Raw genomic sequence first — 19,662 nt, 5'->3', positions numbered from 1 at the left:
GTGTGTGTGTGTGTGTGTGTGTGTGTGTGTGTGTGTGTGTGTGTATATATATGTATGTATGCATGTATATATATGTATGTGTGTGTATATATATATATATATATATATATATATATATATATATATTGTCAGCCATACCCTCAGCACCAGATTCCTACACACGCTCCCAATCACCTGATTACTGATGAGCACTGCATCCAATCATCACTGCAACATAAAAGCACACTCACTTTAATTCACTCTAGCCTGGTCTCATCGTTCTAACCTCAACATCTACCCGACAACCTACCTGGATACTTACCTGAACGTTCCAGTCCTGAACTACCCAGTCTTCTGTCTGCTTCACATCTCCAGTCTCCTGGTTCACCTGCCAGCCATCCTCTTCAACCACACCAAGATAAAAACTGTTTTATGTCAGTAAGAGCATATATCTTCCAACCAGATACTCAACTGCCATCTTGCATCTTATTTCTGAAGTTTCTGAGTTTAAGTCTGTGTGTATGTGCAAATATGGGGGGTAAGGAAATTCATGAGTTATTAAACTTTCTTTACTTTGTGCCATTTAATGAAATTGTGCTCTGGGACTCCTGTCGATTACAAATGTGACCACTGACATATTTATATGTATTCTGACCATGAGTTAGGAGCAATAATACATAAATAACAGAACATTTAATATTTATATTCATTAAACATCTGTATTGACATGTTTTCTATGCTTACAGAGCTGCCAAGTCTATTTTAAATACATTAAAAAAAACGAATTATTCATAAAGAGAAAATTTTGGTCACAAATAGAATTAAATAGATTAAATTGCAAAACTCCAGCTAATATTAACGCACAAACATAGACCAAGTTACAGTTCTGTGCTGTTTAAGCTCAAAACATTTTTGTGAGTCTTTTTGCATTCAAACTCAATAGTTTAATAGGAACGTGAATTTGTGCAGTACATCTATTTAGTCATATTATTGTCTCAAATACTGCAAAATTACAGATTTCGCCCTTAAATAAAAGAACACTGTTAAGTTTTCATATAGCCTAATCATTGGGGGTGGAGCTGAGTCCTGTTTGAATGGGCAGAAGGAAGGGGGAGATTGCCTTTATCTACATTACACAGACTTCAAAGATTCATATCGCAACTGGTCTTAAGACTGTTCGTGAACAAATCTTTAGGAAAACAGGTAATATCAGAATTTTTCATCCATACTATTTTAGGTTTAATGCTAAAGAAATATATAGGAAATAAGGAAAGTGTAATTCTTTAAATACTCCATATTCAGTCGATACTGTTTATTAGTCTTATCTGTACTAAGCAATTTTTCATGTTTTACAGCTTAAAATGAAATATTTTAAGAGAGTTCTCTTTCTCCTATTAACGATCGTGGATGTCTCAACAAATGCTCAAGGTAACACAATACAAAAAATAGCATGTTTTTTAATATATTTTCCCCCCTTTTCATGCCATTAGTTTATGTGAGATACAATTAAACTGCTCTTTATTCCAGTAAAACTATAACATCTATGTTTTTATATTGATTGAATTGTATTTCTTCTTCTACAGAAGTAACATGTGAGGGCGAACAACTCATCAATGTTGACATTTTAATTGGACATCCAGGTACCGTTTCACCTTATAAACCTGGACATATCTTAGTTTTTCGATGCACAGATGTGAACTTGAAGATGTACGGCCAACGCACAATTGAATGCCTGTCAAGTGGAAAATGGGATAATCCATATCCAAAATGTGGAGGTATGAAGAGATACTACAGTAATATATATATGCTTTAAATATTTAAGGTTTGTTTTAACTAATGAAATGTTTTTTTTTCTAATGTTGAAAAAATATCATTGTAATTTATATAAAACAATTAATGCATTAGTTTATGCTTTATTCATTAAAACATCTACCATTCAATACACGCACACATGAACTCTGTCCCAAACTGGCAAATACTGCTGTCATATTTTATCTCTTAGGGTGAGTTAATTAACAACTAACTATAGCCTCAGTCTACACTACACAGCGAAAGTAAAAAAATAAATAAAAATAATTCAAAAAAATTCATTTTGTGAACTAGTCTAACATGACTTTCACCTTTGAAAAAAAAACTGTAGGTCTAATAGTTGACATTGTATATTAGGAAATATGACATATATTCTCATAAATAGATAAGTCCGGATAAGGACACTGAGCATGTCCTCTAAAAACAACAGTGGAAGACTTAATAATGGAGCGATTCCCCGAACTCAAGGGTCCAGTTAAACCTGGACACGGTTTTGTAGTTTAGTGTTGCCAGTATAAACCTGTTTTATAACTGTTTTCAACATTGATAATAATCATAAATGTTTCTTGATCATCAAATCATCATATTAGAGTGATTTCTGAAGGATCATGTGACACTGAAGAGTGGAGTAGTGATGCTGAAAATTCAGCTTTGATCACAGGAATAAATTACACTTCACTATAAAGTTCTGTCAACTTTATATTCACATAGAAAACAGATTTACATTGGAATAATATTTCACAATATTACTGTTTTTGTTTTGTTTTTTTTAATCAAATAAATGCAGCCTTGGTGAGCAGAACATACTTCTTTTAAAAACATAAAAAATATTACTGACCCCAAACTTTTGAACGGTAGTGTGTATATATATGTTGGACTAAACTAAATCTGACCAAGAAAGCAGATTTCTGTTAATCTGGTTTAAAGGGCAATTTTAGTCTAGGATTAGGCTTAATCTCTGTTCGGGAAACCGCCCCAAAGAGTCAAAAGTGGGTTTTCACAGAAGAACCATTTTTGGTTCCCCAAAAGACCTTTCAGTGAACAGTTCTTAAAAGTACCCATTTTTCTTAGTGTAAAGATCATTTTAAAAATCTGAAGAACCATTTTCCATTATAAAGAATCTTTTGTGGGAAAGGTTCTGTGGATGTTAAAGGTTCTTCATGGAACCAGATGTCACTAAAGAAGCTTTATTTTTAAGAGTGTAAAGGGTGCATTAGGCCTATATTTACTTATACTAAAACACAAACACAAAAATGCAGGTAACATCAGACTGAAAAATGTAGTTATGCTAAACCACTACTCAGTAGTACACAGTGAAAATCAGTAGTAGGCTATAGTGAATCCAAAACACTGGCCACATAACTTATAAATTATTCTCTGTGGATAAATATGTGATCAGGGGCCGTATTCACAAAGAATTTTAAGGTTAAAAGTTGCTCCTAATGGCGAATTTAGGAGTAACTCCTAAAGATAATGGGCGTGTCACTCGTAACTTTAGGACTCCTAATTTTTTTGACTAAGAGTGATTCACAAAGCATTTTAGCCTTAAAAGTAGCACCTAAGCCTGGGACAGCTTGAAAGAAGTCGAGAGGACTCCTAACTCACTAAGACCTATTCACAAACCGCTTTTTGTGGCATTTCACGTTGCGATGTTTTGAAATGCGTATGCGGCGGCTACAGGAGCTTCCAATCGCGAGGGAACAATTTTGCATTGTAGGCATAACTAGGGATGCAATAACGCCACCACCAACAACCAAAACTAGGCTACTCATTGCATGTAAACTAATTGTAACGTTTCATTGTGAATCAAATTAAAATGTTCTTCTCTTTGCAAAAGTAGGCAGAGGTTAATTCAATAATGTTGCAAAGATATTGCATCAATCCATATGTTTCATTAGGCTACTAGGCTATTTGTTTTGCCTTACTCTTTATTCATTTAGGCTATTTATTCAGTTATTCATCATCTTCCGTCCTTCGCACTACTTGTGTAGCGCACGCATTCTCAGACCTGTCACCTGTCACTCATCATCGTAGGGGAGGTGTTTGGAATCATTCCCACGTTACAATCATCAGCCAATCAAGGTGGTCACTTCAGTCAAGCTCGGGCATGAGTAATGACGTCATCCATAGCAACGAAGACTCGCTCTTAGTTTAGGAGTTGTCATTTTTCTTTACTAAGAGTAGGTCTGAAAGGCGTTGTGAATAACTTTTAAGAGAAAACTCCCAGCTAAAATCTTTTAGTGCGATTTAGGAGTACTCCTAGTGGTAAGATAAAATGCTTTGTGAATACGGCCCCAGATGTCTACTTTCTCTAGAGCAGTGGTTCTCAAACCTGTCATGGAGGACCACTGACACTGCAGATTTTCGTTGTCTCTCTAATCAAACACACCTGATTCAACTCATCAGCTCATTATCACATGTGATAATGAGCTGACAAATTGAATCAGGTGTGTTTGATTAGGGAGACAAAGAAAACATGCAGTGTTGGGGGTCCTTCAGGAGCAGGGTTGAAGAACACTACTCTAGAGGCAACGTGTCCTCTAAACACAACAGTGGAAGACTTAAAAATGGAGCGATCCCCTGATATTGAGGGTCCTGTCAAACATGGACACAAGTTAATGTTTTCATGCAGTGGACAAGGGCTGATATTAAAAGGACAGAGAGAAATCACCTGTCAGACAAATGGAGAATGGAGCAGCCCTTTCCCTAAATGTGAAGGTAAGGACACAGAATGTAAAAGCCTTGGATTGGACAAAGATAGATCTGTTGTTCACATGGACGACGCTTGATTTATCAAATCTTTATGTTCTTTAGAGGCAATGTGTGTCGCAAACCTGCCAGTAAACATGAGATCAGACGGACGCCTGGGGCCTGAGGTTTCAATCAGACCTGGACACACAATAACTCTTTCATGTGTTGGGAAGGGATCGAAATTACAAGGACAGAGTGAAATCACCTGCTTGCCAACTGGAGAATGGGACGTCCCATTTCCTAAATGTGTAAGAGGTAAGGTTCACAGGTTTACTAGTTTTTGCAAGCATTACTATTGCTCATGTTAAAGGGTCATGAAACCCTAAACCAATTTTTCTGAGATTTTAACAGAGGTAGGTGTGTTGAACACCATAGAAGACAATGTTATAATCTGTAAAATTTAATAATAGGATATAAATGGTTAAATTTGAGTTTTTATCGGCTATTTTCGTCTTCCGGGTTTGAAATCTTCATCGAGTCCACGTCACAGGATGTGACGTTTTTCTGTACGGATCGTCCAGTGATGACTCATCGTTCTCTCATAATTATTAATGAGGCTGAGCCTTCATATCCAACGAGAAGACACTTCACTGAATTAATCATGATACCACGTGGATCTTTCCAAAGACAGACATGTCAAACTGTGATATCGCGTAGTAGATGAGAGAGGCAATGATGGGACGCGCGTTTGTTTTCATGGTGCAAAAGTTCCAGTGCATCTTTCCCCGCGATGCTGCCAGGGCTGGACTCTGACTGCGGGCGGTTGGTTGGCCATCAACCACGGGCACATCTAAACTATGTGTGTGTAGCAACCATTCAACTGGAGAATGGTGGACTTCAGCCTTGTACACCAATGCAGGTTTCGTCTTGCTAGTGATGCGGTCCCGAGGACTTTTCTATCGCTTCAGAGGTGTGTGTGTGTGTGTGTTTGTCTAAATGTAACCCTGACCGTTTTTACTTGCCTTTTGTTAAATAATCACTCGTTATTAAAATGTAGATATTTCGATAATACATCAACGCATGCTTAGTTTGTGCAAATTTATGTCACATTCATTGTCCATCTTTAGTGGGTTTAGGGGGCGTGTAGTCTAGGCTATTTACGGAACGTTTTTTTTTTTTAAGCGGAAAATTTATTATTTTAAAATATATGCATTTATAGTGTTAGTGTATATAAACAAATATATATTTTATAATGGCCGACATGCATGTACATGTATATGTTTTAAATAGAATGATTACTGTAGTAGGCTAATATGTGTAGCAGGGCATTCAGTTACTTTTTAAGGACAAAAATAAGGTGTCAGTGTATTTCATTAGACTTTAACTTTGCCAGCTATAAAAAATCTAGCATTTCCTCACGTTTTACCACTGACAGTGACGGTCGATATGCATTGGCCACTGGCTTTGACCACACCAACTCCCCCTCCCTTCTTCTCACAGCCACCACGCCCATTTAAGTTGCATTTTTCAAAAAGATTATGAGCTAGACTTGAGCTGAAAGAGGGGGGTTTCATGACCCTTTAAAGTGCAAGTTCACCGATTATCGGCCCGCTTTGTATTGTTACAATGTAGCTAAATGAACATTGTTTGCAATCTAAAAAAAAACACAGGGTTAAAAACAATTAAATTTGGATTGTTTTCAACCCAAGTGCTGCATAAATATAGGACAGAACACATGTTGGGTTAATTTTACCCAGCATATTGGGTTAATTTTAACATTGCATAATGGGCTTTTCCTTTTTACTATATACTACTTTATTTTTATTTATTTTTTACTTCATACATGAATTAATGTATACGGATTAACTAAAATCCTCTAAACATTTTTGAAAAATACTCACAACAACTGGTTGATGTGATAATTGCTTTATTTTCACAATTTAAAGTATAGCATGTTTTATATCGTTTTTAATCCATAGCTCGTTTAACAATTTTTAGAAGTAAAAAAATGTAACATTTAGACCAGAACATTTTGTAATTGACCAGTCTCTGTTGTGCCGTTTCCACCGTAACGGCGCTGGATCTCGTGGCGGAGCTTGTATCATGTTCAATGTGGGAACTCAGACCGCCGCGCTGCATTTCACTCATAGCCGAAATATGGTGATGACTCCATAACCTGTCCAAAAACAATCAGTGCACAGTTCTGAGAACATATTTTAGCATCCTAAGTATTTATTCTGTATCTTTTTGAATAAAATCATGCAAGGCATCAAGCGTTTCCTTCACGTGAAAAGGCCAACGTGACACTTGTTTGTCACATCGCGCCCCTGAATGTTGCTTTGCATAAAAGTAAACGCTATACAGCACATTGTAAGAGTAGGTTTATCACTGAAATTTGTATTGTATGTTGTCTACTTTTTAACAGCAATTATGGCACAAATGAAACACTATGGCAACAGCTTTCTGTACGGGACAGTGCTGGACAGAACTGATGAAACAGCAGTTTCTTTTAGTTTTTCCCCTCCGTTTCGTAGTCATCCCGTGTGAAGGGGAGATTACAGACAGTCAGGTTTTTCAGATTTTCAGTTGCTGTGTTCTCTCCATTTTTAAGCCACTGCCTATGTTGAGTTTAAGCTCAGAAACTGGTGTCAAAGAACGTCTCGGTTACGTATGGTAACCCTCGTTCCCTGAGTCCAGGGAACGGAGACGCCTCGTCGGGGGAGTTCCCCTGACGAATTGGGATCACGCTAGGGAGACCAATTGCCTTCGAGTGAATTAAAACGAGCCAATGAACATTGGCATGCAACATTTGCATTCCGCAGCCCGCCTACCAGCGCGGGTATAAAGCCCGGAAGCAAACATAGCATCATCGCTTTTCGCTGAGGAGCCGAACAGTGTCCAGCCCTCCGCGAAGGTACAGCAACATGGCGACGGGACGAGGCGTCTCCGTTCCCTGGACTCAGGGAACGAGGGTTACCATACGTAACCGAGACGTTCCCTTTCGTCAGCAGGGAACTCCGACGCCTCGTCGGGGGAGTTCCCCTGACGAATTGGGATCCCTACCAAAACGCCATGGTGCTGGCCCCTTCCAGCGCCCAGCTAAGCTACAGCCCTGCAGCAGTTTCCAGAAATTTTGCGGGAGCTAGCTAGGGAATCACACTGCTGTTCCACAAGACCCAATCAGTGGATATTGGATAACACTGGGAAAGCGTGCCCGACCCCAAGGAAAATAATAATGGGGGGGAACGCTGCGGAAGCTGAGGCAGCCTAGAGGAAGGCCCTCAAATACACACATGTACTAACCACGTAGGGTAGTGAAACATATGGCAGTCCTTGAAGGTAGTCCCAGTCCGGAGGAGTGTGGAGCGTACTCAACAGGGACGACAGAATGAGTCTGTCAAGGGGAAGACACGGCTGAACTGCACGTGGCAATCATGGGTCACCGCAGGGACCACTGGAAAAGCACCCAGTCTACTAGCAACTCCTTACTGAAGGTAGCAGACCTGGTGCCGGGCGGTCCGCAACGCCTGGCACCGGAGGGGTGATGGAGGAACTCACGAGGTTAGCCGTTTGTTGGGTAACCAACGGAGCAAAAAGACGCACGTATCCGCTCACGGAATGGCGTCGCAAGCCGACACACCTATTCCCTCTAATTACTGGCCGTAGCGAGTACTCGGGAGGAAACCGGTTCCACACGTAGGCTATAAAACCTAGCGAACGTGTTCGGTGTCGCCCAGCCCGCAGCTCTACAAATGTCTGTTAGCGAGGCGCCTTGTGCCAGAGCCCAAGAAGCGGCAACACTCCTAGTGGAATGAGCCCGCAACCTGGGAGGGCAGGGCTCACCCTGGGACTCATAAGCCCTGGTGATAGCATCCACTATCCAGTGGGCTAACCTCTGCTTGGAGACAGCCTTCCCCTTCTGCTGGCCTCCGTAACAACAAAGAGCTGATCTGAGGTCCTAAAGCTTTGCGTTCTGTCTATATAAACCCAGAGGGCCCGGACGGGACAGAGAAAAGCTAGGGCTGGGTCTGCCTCCTCCTGGGGCAGCGCTTGCAGGTTCACTACCTGGTCCGCGAAGGGAGTGGTAGGAACCTTGGGCACATATCCGAGCCTGGGTCTCAATATAACCTGAGAAAGGCCAGGCCCGAACTCTAGGCATGATTCGTCGACCGAAAATGCCTGCAGATCCCCCACCCTCTTGAAGGAAGCCAATGCTAACAGGAGCGCTGTCTTAATGGACAGGATTTTAAGCTCGACTGTCAGCAAAGGCTCAAAAGGAGGACTTTGGAGCGCTTTAAGCACTAAAGTTAAGTCCCAAGAGGGTACAGGGTGCAAGTCGCGAGGTGGATTTAGCCTCCTAGCACCCTTGAGGAATCTGATGACCAGGTCGTGCTTCCCCACGGACTTACCTTCAACTACATCGTGATGTGCGGCTATTGCGGCAACATACACTCTGAGGGTAGAGGGAGACAGCCTTCAACCCCTGTTGTAGGAAGGAGAGCACGACTCTGATCGGGCAAGTTCGTGGGTTCTCCCCATGGGAAGAACACCAGCCGACGAACAGGTTCCACTTCAGAGCGTAGAGGCGCCTCGTAGAGGGGGCTCTAGCTGAAGAGATGGTATCTACCACTGCCTGTGGCAGGCCATCTAGAACCTCCGCATCCCTTCCAGGGACCAGACATGGAGTTTCCAGAGGTCTGGACACGGGTGCCATAGAGTGCCCCGTCTCTGAGAAAGTAGATCGTTCCTCAGAGGAATGGGCCAAGGAGGGGCTGTCGCGAGGAGCATGAGTTCTGGGAACCAAGTCCGGGTTGGCCAATACGGGGCCACCAAAAGGACCTGCTCCTCGTCCTCCCTGACCTTGCACAGAGTCTGTGCAAGAAGGCTCACTGGGGGAAACGCATATTTGCGTAAGTCCCGGGGCCAGCTGTGTGCCAGAGCATCCGTACCGAGAGTTCCCTCGGTCAGGGAGTAATACCACTGGCAATGGGTCGTGTCCGGAGAGGCAAACAGGTCTACCTGTGCGGCTCCGAAGACTCGCCAAATCAGCTGGACCACCTGGGGATGGAGTCGCCATTCTCCCGGAAGGGGAGGCTGACGTGAAAGCTCGTCGGCCACATGATTGAACTCCCCAGGGACATGAACGGCACGAAGCGACCTCAGATGCTTCTGACTCCATAGGAGGAGGTGGGAGGCGAGTCGCGACATACGACGGGAGCGCAGACCACCTTGTCGGTTGATGTACGCAATGGTCGCAGTGCTGTCCGTACGGACCAGTACGTGCTTGTGTTTGAGAAGGCCCTTGAGGCGACACAAGGCTAAGCGTACTGCTTGCAACTCTAGGCAGTTGATGTGCCAATGCAGCTGGGGCCCCGTCCACAGACCCGAGACTGCATGCCCTTTGTACGTGGCCCCCCAGCCCTTGGCAGAAGCATCTGTGAAAACCACAGCATGCCTGGAAACCTGGACTAGGGGCACTCCGGCCCGTAGAAACCCAGGATCCGACCAAGGGTTGAAGGTTTGGCGACAGTTCGGGGTGACTTTGACCCGGAACGTGCCGCTCTGCCACGCCCACCTCGGGACTCGATCGTGAAGCCAGTGCTGGAGCGGTCTCATATGCAACAGGCCGAGCGGCGTTACTGCGGCTGCGGCTGCCATATGCCCCAGGAGCCTCTGAAACTGTTTCAGTGGGACCGCTGTCCTGCCTCGAAAGGACTTGAGACAGGTGAGCACTGACTGGACGCGCTCCTCTGTGAGGCGCGCAGTCTGAGCGACCGAGTCCAGCTCCATACCGAGATAAGAGATCCTCTGCACGGGGCAGAGTTTGCTCTTCTCCCAGTTGACCTGAAGCCCCAACTGACTGAGGTGACGGAGCACCATGTCCCTGTGATCGCACAACACATCTCGCGAGTGAGCTAGAATGAGCCAGTCGTCGAGATAGTTGAGAATGCGAACGCCTTGCTCTCTCATGGGAACAATGGCCGCCTCCGCGACTTTCGTGAAGACACGGGGCGACAGGGCCAGCCCGAAGGGTAGGACCTTGTACTGATATGCTCGACCCTCGAAAGCAAACCGAAGAAATGGTCTGTGTCGGGGAAGAATCGAGACATGAAAGTACGCGTCCTTCAGGTCGATCGCTGCAAACCAATCCTGGGGACGGATGCATTCGAAAATGCGTTTCTGCGTGAGCATCTTGAACGGGAGCTTGTGCAGGGCCCGATTCAATACTCGCAGATCCAGGATTGGCCGTAACCCACCGCCTTTCTTGGTACAATGAAGTAAGGGCTGTAAAACCCTGACCTCATATCGGCTGGAGGGACCGGCTCGATCGCGTCCTTCGCCAGCAGGACATCGATCTCTTTCCGCAAGACCGGAGCATCCACTGGACGCACATGGGTGAAGTGGATGCCCCTGAACTTGGGGGGCCGGCGTGCAAATTGAATTGCATAGCCGAGCCGGATGGTGCGGATGAGCCAGCGCGACGGACTCGGGAGCTCTAACCAGGCTCCGAGAAACCGGCGCAACGAGCCCACCCGCACGACCGGCGTACCCGCGGAGGGGCAGCGAGGTGGAGGGCAGGGACTCGACTCCGGAGGCCCTGAGGCGGCCGGAAGTGGAGTCTGGGCGTGGCATACGACACCAACCTGCTTCCACGAGGGGGCAATCGACAGGGAAGGCCCGGAGGCGTTCAGCTGTTCGTTGCCCGGAGGCGAAGGAGGGAGGGGAGACGAGGAACGACGCCCGTGGGGATCGAGTCCAAGTATCCGCACCTCCCTGGCCAGTGGGAGATGAGAGCGATGAGGCCGAGGCGGCATCACTGTCATCTGAGCACTGTGCCGGTCCAGCGACAGACAGGAGCGGCGTGACCGAGGTGGCGCCACTGCTATCTGAGAGCTGGGGAGAGGGGAACGAGAGCGGCGCAGCTCGGGGGCGGCGCACACTGCCATTCTGACCCTCTCAGACGGAGGAGACTGGTCTTATTTTACTGCCAGTCTCGACCGTGAGGGGAAACGAGGAGCGAGGCCCGGGGGCATCGAGTCCTGGTTTCCGCCTCACCCAGCGAGAGACGAGAGTGACGAGGCCGAAGCCCTCACTGCCATCTGAGCGCTGGGGCCCGTGAGCGACTTAGAGGAAGTGGACTGCTCAACCTTTGGGTACCACTGACTGGATGACCAGCGGCGGAACAGAAACAAAATTCTCCACCCGGCCCTCTCCCGGGGGAAGGAGTGGTGATGACACGCACTCCCGAAGAGCAGAATGTCACATACTCTGGTCGCTTCTCTCAGAGTTATTTCCCTTCCTTTTGCTAGGGGGAAACAACTCTGAGCGGGCTGGTTTTGAGGCGCTCCTGGACCACAAGTGTGGACATCGTCTGACCGAGGGCCAGCGTTGTGACTAATCACGGTCAGTCACTAAGCGCAGCTCCACCCCAAGTCAGAACTACCCACGTGCAGTGAAAGTGCAGGGGTAGTGAGAGAGGAAAAACTTCTGCAGATTTAGGCATGTTTGGCTTGCCATATTGGCACCAAAAAGCTTCCATACTGCCAAAATTTTTCACACACATCCAGGCACTTTAGAATAGCCCAGGAAAGTGTGGCTGTCAAGTCTGAATCTTCAGCATGAGAACACACCATTATAGAAGGAACTCAGCATTATTTTCAGAGTATAACAGCCCTCTCTCCGATGTAGCAATCGACATCTGCCCTCCCCTGGGGCCCCGAATGAAATGCTTGGTCCCTCATGAGAAAGACCAGAATCCCATCCGAAAGCCTCGACGGCACACGGCATGCTGAGCGGCTCAAGCCTTTACGAGAAAGGGGAGACGAACAACGTGCCGACGTGGTTATGCACTCATGAGAGAACATAACCACCCACAAACACAGTCTCAACACACTGATTAGGCATGTGAAACAGTGATCATGGCCGTCAACCAGGCATGCAAGACAGTGAACGTGGCCATCGCCTTGATGACACACGGCACGCTGAGCGCTCAAGCCTGCAGGCAAGGCGAACAACGTGCCGACGTGGTCATGCTCTCATAAGAAAGCATAAACCACCCACGAACACAGTCTCAGCATGTTTGCGATGCGCTAGAGGAGTAGGAAGCTCGTGAGGATCTTTCACCTGGCGAGACATTCCGTACTGTAACCCTCAGACCACCAAATGCTCATTAACCAAAGTAGTCCTCTTTTTAGAAAAGGAACTAAATTGGGGAACAAGCAAATGGGACTCAACCTCGTAGAGGCACACGAGTCTCGGCCGCGCATCTAGAGCGCCGAATGACGCGCGCTGAGTTGCCGTGACAACCCGCGCTGTCAGCCGGCGCTCGACGGCACACGGCACATTGAACGGCTCGATCCTTTAAAAAGGGGAGATGAACAACGTGCCGACGTGGTCATGCACTCATGAGAGAGCATGAACCACCCACGAACGCAGCTTCAACACACCGATTAGGCATGTGAAACAGCGGTCGTGGCCGTCAATGAGGACAGGAAACGATCGCATCCAGAAACACACGAGTGAAACGTCATCCTGAAAAGGACGCGATCTTCACTCGTGTTGCTCTTTCAGGAAGAAAGTACTCTCTTTATTGTGCTGAAGCACACAGGGATCCAACGCGGCGACACAGCGGGGAAACTGCAAGCCCGCTGTGCGCACTCAACCGTTTACCAGCTGTGAAAACAGCTTTTGAATTAAGTGTAGACGCAGCCGGCAGACAGGAATCGCGTGGTCGCTGAAGCGCCGTCTCACCAACACAGAAAGATCCCCTCCTGAAACAGCAGACTCGTAGAGCGTAAGAAAGATACAATCTTAAGCTCATTCACTCAAAGAGGACACAAACGGTCGGCTCCGAAGCAATAAGCGATGATGCAATGTTTGCTTCCGGGCTTTATACCCGCGCTGGTAGGCGGGCTGCGGAATGCAAATGTTGCATGCCAATGTTCATTGGCTCGTTTTAATTCACTCGAAGGCAATTGGTCTCCCTAGCGTGATCCCAATTCGTCAGGGGAACTCCCCCGACGAGGCGTCGGAGTTCCCTGCTGACGAAAGGGAACTACACTTCCCAGAATGCACCAGCAGCAGCAAACCGGCTGCTTATCACCTGATCAGGTATTAGCACTGATTTGGAGCACCTGGGAAGACATGAGGTCCTCAGTCATTTAAACCAGTGGTTCTCAATTCCAGTCCTTGTGACCCACTGCTCTGCACATTTTGTATGTCTCTCTTATCTGACACACTCAGTTCAGTTCATGGAGTCTCTCCTAACAAGCTGATGATCTGGTTCAGGTGTGTTAAATAAGGGAGACATACAAAATGTGCAGAGCAGTGGGTCACGAGGACTGGAATTGAGAACCTGATTTAAACAAACAAACTTCATAGAGTAGACCAGGGGTGTCCAAACTCAGTCCTGGAGGGCCACTGTCCTGCAGAGTTTAGCTCCAACCCCAATTAAACACACCTGAACCAGATAATCAGACCTTGATTATCTGATTCAGGTGTGTTTAATTGGGGTTGGAGCTAAACTCTGCAAGACATTGGCCCTCCAGGACTGAGTTTGGACACCCCTGGAGTAGACACTCCAAGTTCACTCACTCGTAGGTTCAGTCCAAAGACGCCAATGGTTGGTGAAATGTTTTACTTTCATGGTGTTTGAAATGCTGCTTAATATGTTTGAACTATGTTTAACTGCTGTGTAGATTGGTTAAGGAATACATTGTGGCATTGATTTCATTTATTATTTTTTTTTTATTTTTTTTTAATGGGTTCTTTATTCAATGTAAAAGGCTTAAGTGGGTAATTAATCATGAAATATATTTAAAATGTTTAATTCAACTTTTAAACACATTTAAAATTCATTAAAAATGTTTAATTGAAATGTTTAATTAAAAATGGTAACTTTGTTCTCTGTCTTTAAAGGTTTACAACCTAATTCATTGAACAGACCAATCAACTGACAAAGCTAAAAGAAAAATAAAAGCGATTTGAGTTGTCCTTGTGTCCTTTGGAAAATGAACAAGAGTAGAACTTGACAGCCTACAACACTCTGGATCCTTCACTGGAAACGAAAATAACTTTTAGAAACCGCCAAACATTTAGTCTTTGAATTTTTGTACATGGGAACAAAACACTATTGTGACTGAAAGTTTGCTCAGAAGTATTTCTTACTAAAGCAATGATATATTTGACTTGGTCAGACTGGTGGGATTGGCCTTGGATGGCAACATGTCCTGTCCATTATGGGTGTCGAAGTTTTCCTATAGCCTACCTATTGGGCAAAAGGAAAGACAACAGCCCCTTTTTCTCTGTTTTCTCTAGTTAGGGGTAGCACCAATAAAAATAAATAAAAAAGCCTTTCTACCACAAAGGCAGCCACATTTTATTTGATTATATTAATTTAATTTTATTTTTATTATTGTATTAAATTATATAGAAAAATACAGACCAGATCTTTTCAAAGCAGACAGTTATTTTCAAGTATTTTATTAAAATGACCTTATACTCTCATATTCATGATGCACATTAAATTAAAAACATGTTCTGTTGATTTAAGACTGTTTAAAAAAGTCATGTGTCTGATACTAAAATGTATTAAGGCCACATTTACTTTTTTAAAAATTTCTTTGCCCTTAGGGAAATGTGAGCGACCACCACAAGTAGACTTTGCAGATACAACAGAAATGCCAAAACCTGAATACAATTCAGGGGAGAGAGTTGAATACGTCTGCTTTAATAAATACACACTGTATGAGCGTCACCCCTACTCCAAATACATGACCTGTGAACAAGGCGAATGGAGAGGGAATATTAAGTGTTTGAGTAAGTATGAACACTAAACCATACATCAAAGACATGTAAGGCTTTTCTAACTGTATTTGTTTATCATTATTTATAAGTTTGATGTAATCTTGTAGTTGTTCTGATGAATCAATGAATGTATATTGTAACAGTGACAGTGAGATGTTGTTTGTTTCAGAGCCTTGTTCAGTGACGGTGGAGGAAATGGATAAAAGAGGAATAGAGCTGAAATGGGCTGGACGGGAAAAGATATTCTCAGCACATGAGGATAGAATCACATTTGTATGTCAGAGGGGCAAATATTTAATAGGCAGTATCCAGCTAATACAATTCTGTAATGATGGAGAGATGAGTTTGCCTGAGTGTGTGTGACAAGGAGAATAAAACATCACTGATGTATCAGCTGAACTACTAATAAAAAACAAATGGAGCCAATCAAAAATATTCAATTCAGTTTGGTCTGTTTGGGATTTTTTTGCAAGAAAGATACTAAATGTAATAGCATGTCTAAAATGTGCATGTGAATAATTTTAGCGCTTTTAACTGTAAACTCGCGCTCGATCGGCCCAAAGCCGGCATCCGACCAGCGCGGAAGGTCTTTACGTGTTACTGTCTTTTCTCGAGGCAAAGTATTTGGATTAAATGCAATACATTTGAATATGTATTTTCTCAACAAATTCTTTATTCAACATTAAGAAATACATGAAGCTGAGAGTCTCACTCTCTGCCTCACGGGCTAATCTGAATTCCAGAAAAGGCCCCGATCTTCTCGTTGCATCAGAAACTTCTTTCACATGGAAACATCTGCTAACAATGGGGAATTTACTTTCAGAGTTGACACCTATTGGGGAATAGGGGACCATTTGTCTAGAGAGCACCTTCCTTTGTGTGCCAGCTATCTATGAACTCTTAAAAACCTTATTGCCTTTTTGTTTTACTTATTTGGAAATGAGACATTTGTACCAGTCACACTGAGGCATTTCAAATGATACCAAGCATGTGTAATACTCTAATTACTCACATTAAAGGAGAACTCCGGTGCAAGATGAACCTCGGGTGTAATAACACATTGGTACCAAGTCGAATGTTCTCTGGGATTTGTTTTCATTAAAATCTAATGTAAAGAGTTTTATCTCTAAAAACAGTTTAGCTTATAACGCAGTATATTGGGGCATATCCTAAGTAAAAAGAAATCGCTAGTTAATACCACTAACAAGGCTCAAAATAGCCCCACACTAACACGATAGCATAATGAGGGTCCCTACATACAAACCGAAGCATTGAGAACTTTGTAAGTGTACAGACGGTTTAATAAGAAGATACTCTAAAAAGACATACACATCGCATATACAAATGGGAGCCATCTTTGGAAAACAGTCTCGACCAGTCGAACCACGAATGCGGTAAGCTGGTCAATAGGTTCAATAGGTTTAACCACCCGGATCGTGGTTCAACTGGTCGAGACTGTTTCCAAAGATGGCTCCCATTTGTATACGCGATTTGTATGTCTTTATAGAGTATCTTCTTATTAAACTGTTTGTACACTTACAAAGTTCTCAGTGCTTCGGTTTGTATGTAGGGACCCTCATTATGCTACCATGTTAGTGTAGGGCTATTTTAAAACTTGTTAGTGGTATTAACTAGCGATTTCTTTTTACTTAGGATATGCCCCCATATACTGCGTTATAAGCTAAACTGTTTTTAGAGATAAAACTCTTTACATTCGATTTTAATGAAAACAAATCCTAGAGAACGGTCGACTCGGTACCAATGTGTTATTACACCCGAGGTTCATTTTGCGTCGGAGTTCTCCTTTAAATCATTTAGATTCTTGGGTAAGTTTTTAGTGATCTTCGCATGGGGGAGGAGGAGTGGGGCATGAGGGAATGAAATGTAGATTAGGATGATTCGGAGGTGAGACTTTCGTCTCGATAGTGCACAAGGGTGAGTTCAAATGTTAATTTCCAGAGAGGTCCTTTGTCTTCTCAGGGTCTCAATTAGACTGCCTGGCATTTATCTAATTTCTCAAGTCTTACAGTTTTTATAACATTTATAATGTGAATCTATTTTGAAGTAAGACTGAAGTATTTCCATCCATGAAAAATGTTCACATTAAATCAAGACAGACTGCACTTCATTTGACAAATCTAAGTAAATAAATCATTTTTATTTATTTAATTTTTTGTTACAAATGTTATCGAGGGAATTAAATTGAACTTTATCTAATATTAACACACAAACAAGAAGAAAAAAAAACAGGGTCACCCAGGAACAAAAGTCCTGTTTGATGGGGCGAAAGGAAAGGGGGATGTTGCTTTCATCTACATTACACCGACTTCAACGATTCATATTACTTTTTAAAAGTACAACAGAGAACAACATACAAATAGAGTGATTGCCAGATATTGAGGGTCAGTTCAAACGTGGACACAAGTTAATAGTTTCATGGACAAGGGCTGATATTAAAAGGACAGAGAGAAATCACCTGTCAATCAAATGGAGAATGGAGCAGCCCGTTTCCTAAAGACATAGAAAGTAAGAGCTTTTGATTGGACCAAGATTTGTTTTGATGTGGAGGCCAGGGACACTAAACTGGCCAGATTTTTTCTGTTTCTTGTTTCTGTATTTAGAGGTATGTGTGTTGCAAACCTCACAGGGAAAATTATCAGTGTCTGAAGTTGCAATCATACCTGGACACACATTAAATCTTGCATGTGATGGACAAGGTCTGATTTTGAGAGGACGGAGAGAAATCACTTGCCTGTCAAATGGAGTGGTTCATTTCTGAAATGTGAAAGGCCACATAGGGTAAAAGCTTATAAACATAACTTGTGTAAAGTGCTAATAACTTATTTTTATATTAGATGTGCTTTCTCATATTAACATTAGAGACTTGAACAAAACGTTAACCCTTGTTCCAACTTTTAGCAATCAGCGTTTCAACACAGGTCATTAGGGTCATGTTTTTTTTTTACAGCTTGTTCTATTTATCTCTGTGCGTTAAATTGATAATGTATTCTGTTGTTTAACACCATAAAAATACATCTTGACAATATTGAGATTCATTAATGAAGCGTTGGCTGAGTGAATTCTGTCTAAAAAAATTAAATCAAACAAAAATAAAGAGATGTCTTTGTTTTGCCTTCAGTGAGAACTAAATGTGGGCATCCACCACACCAGGGAAATGCAGATACAATAGAAATACCAAAAAATGAATACAGTTATAGGGAGAAAGTTGAAAGTTCACAATGGAAGGCTTCCCCTACTTGACCTGTGTGCAAGGCGAATGGAAAGGATATTTTACGTGTTTAAGTAAGTATGGACATGCAACACCATTTTTACCAAAGATGTGTGTAGCTTTCAAACTTCTCACAGCATTACGTTTTGTACATTTGTTGTTTTATCTTAATCTTGTAGTTGAAGTAGGTTGTGCTGATTAATCAATGAATGTATATTGTGACAGTGAGATGTTGTTTGTTTCAGAGTCTTGTTCAGTGACGGTGGAGGAAATGGATAAAAGAGGTATAGAGCTGTGATGGCGTCCACGGGAAAAGATATTCTCACCACATGAGGACATGATCTCCTTTTCATATCAGAAAGGCAAATACTTAAAAGACGAAACTACCTTAAGACAAATATGTAAAAATGGAGTGATGCCTCTGCCTCGGTGTGCATAACATCAACACTCTGCTGGAGACAAAGTTTGTTAATTTTCCAAAATAATAAACAAAAAATCCAAAAGCACTGATAAAATAATTAACATTACACTACTTGTGTTAAATCGGTTAGATTTAGTTAGATGATGTTTGGTACACCCTACACAAAGCTGTATGTCACTGCAACTTAATGTGGCAAATAAAACATTTGCATAAACATTTTCCCTTGTCTTTAATTAACCAATTATTTATTTCACCTTGTCTAATGCCTGTCTGTGTCATGTTTAGGATTCGGATTCAGATGTCATTCGAGTTATGTTGCACGAGTGCCCACTTCTACATAAGATAGAATTGGAACGTACTAAGCCCTTGATAACTCAACTGATTTATTATTTAAACCCCTTTCACTTATAAATTTGTTTTATGCACCATTATATATGCATAGAAGGTGTTAGAGAAAATCTATCAAATCCTATAGATATATCTTTTGGAGAAAATTAAAATTATAAAAATTATAAAAATGTAAAAAAATACCAATAGTATAAACTTTGACAGTCTGTGAACATACTTTGTAGCTACAAGTATGCGATTAATCTCAACATATACACAATCATGCATATATCATACACTACAGTTAAGCACGATCTGCTGACGTCCCAATCAAGTTGACTTTTGGGATATAGAGATTTTTGAAATGTACATAAAGACTCACTTCCTCAATCAAAAGGGG

The 19,662-nt window shown here is 42.9% G+C and overlaps 1 protein-coding gene and 1 long non-coding RNA gene across 9 annotated transcripts; both read left to right on the top strand.

Moving 5' to 3' along the window:
• Positions 1–193: 193 nt before the first annotated feature.
• On the top strand, positions 194–15,939 carry cfhl5 (complement factor H like 5). Of its 8 annotated transcripts, none has more exons than XM_081385251.1 (7): positions 207–1,182; positions 1,335–1,407; positions 1,563–1,754; positions 4,342–4,506; positions 4,603–4,794; positions 15,112–15,297; positions 15,455–15,937. In XM_081385251.1, the coding sequence occupies exons 2-7, from the start codon at positions 1,341–1,343 to the stop codon at positions 15,646–15,648; spliced, it is 996 nt and encodes a 331-aa protein (XP_081241377.1). In that variant the 5' UTR covers positions 207–1,182; positions 1,335–1,340; the 3' UTR covers positions 15,649–15,937. The 8 variants fall into 8 exon arrangements, with proteins under 8 accessions (XP_081241379.1, XP_081241377.1, XP_081241382.1 ...); XM_081385256.1 differs by having other exon boundaries at positions 4,254–4,506; positions 15,455–15,932; XM_081385252.1 differs by having other exon boundaries at positions 4,250–4,506; positions 15,455–15,932.
• A 1,196-nt stretch (positions 15,940–17,135) lies between these two features.
• On the top strand, positions 17,136–19,154 carry LOC308702430. Its single transcript, XR_014031600.1, has 4 exons — positions 17,136–17,811; positions 17,907–18,084; positions 18,425–18,588; positions 18,760–19,154. It is a non-coding gene; the product is annotated as an uncharacterized lncRNA (long non-coding RNA).
• Positions 19,155–19,662: the final 508 nt, after the last annotated feature.

The sequence above is a fragment of the Scardinius erythrophthalmus genome, assembly GCF_964197995.2.
Source record: "Scardinius erythrophthalmus genome assembly, chromosome: 14".
In the NCBI taxonomy this organism is placed as follows: Eukaryota; Metazoa; Chordata; class Actinopteri; order Cypriniformes; family Leuciscidae; genus Scardinius; species Scardinius erythrophthalmus.
Note: the sequence above shows the minus strand (reverse complement) of the source record. Positions and strands in the feature narration are given on the sequence as shown.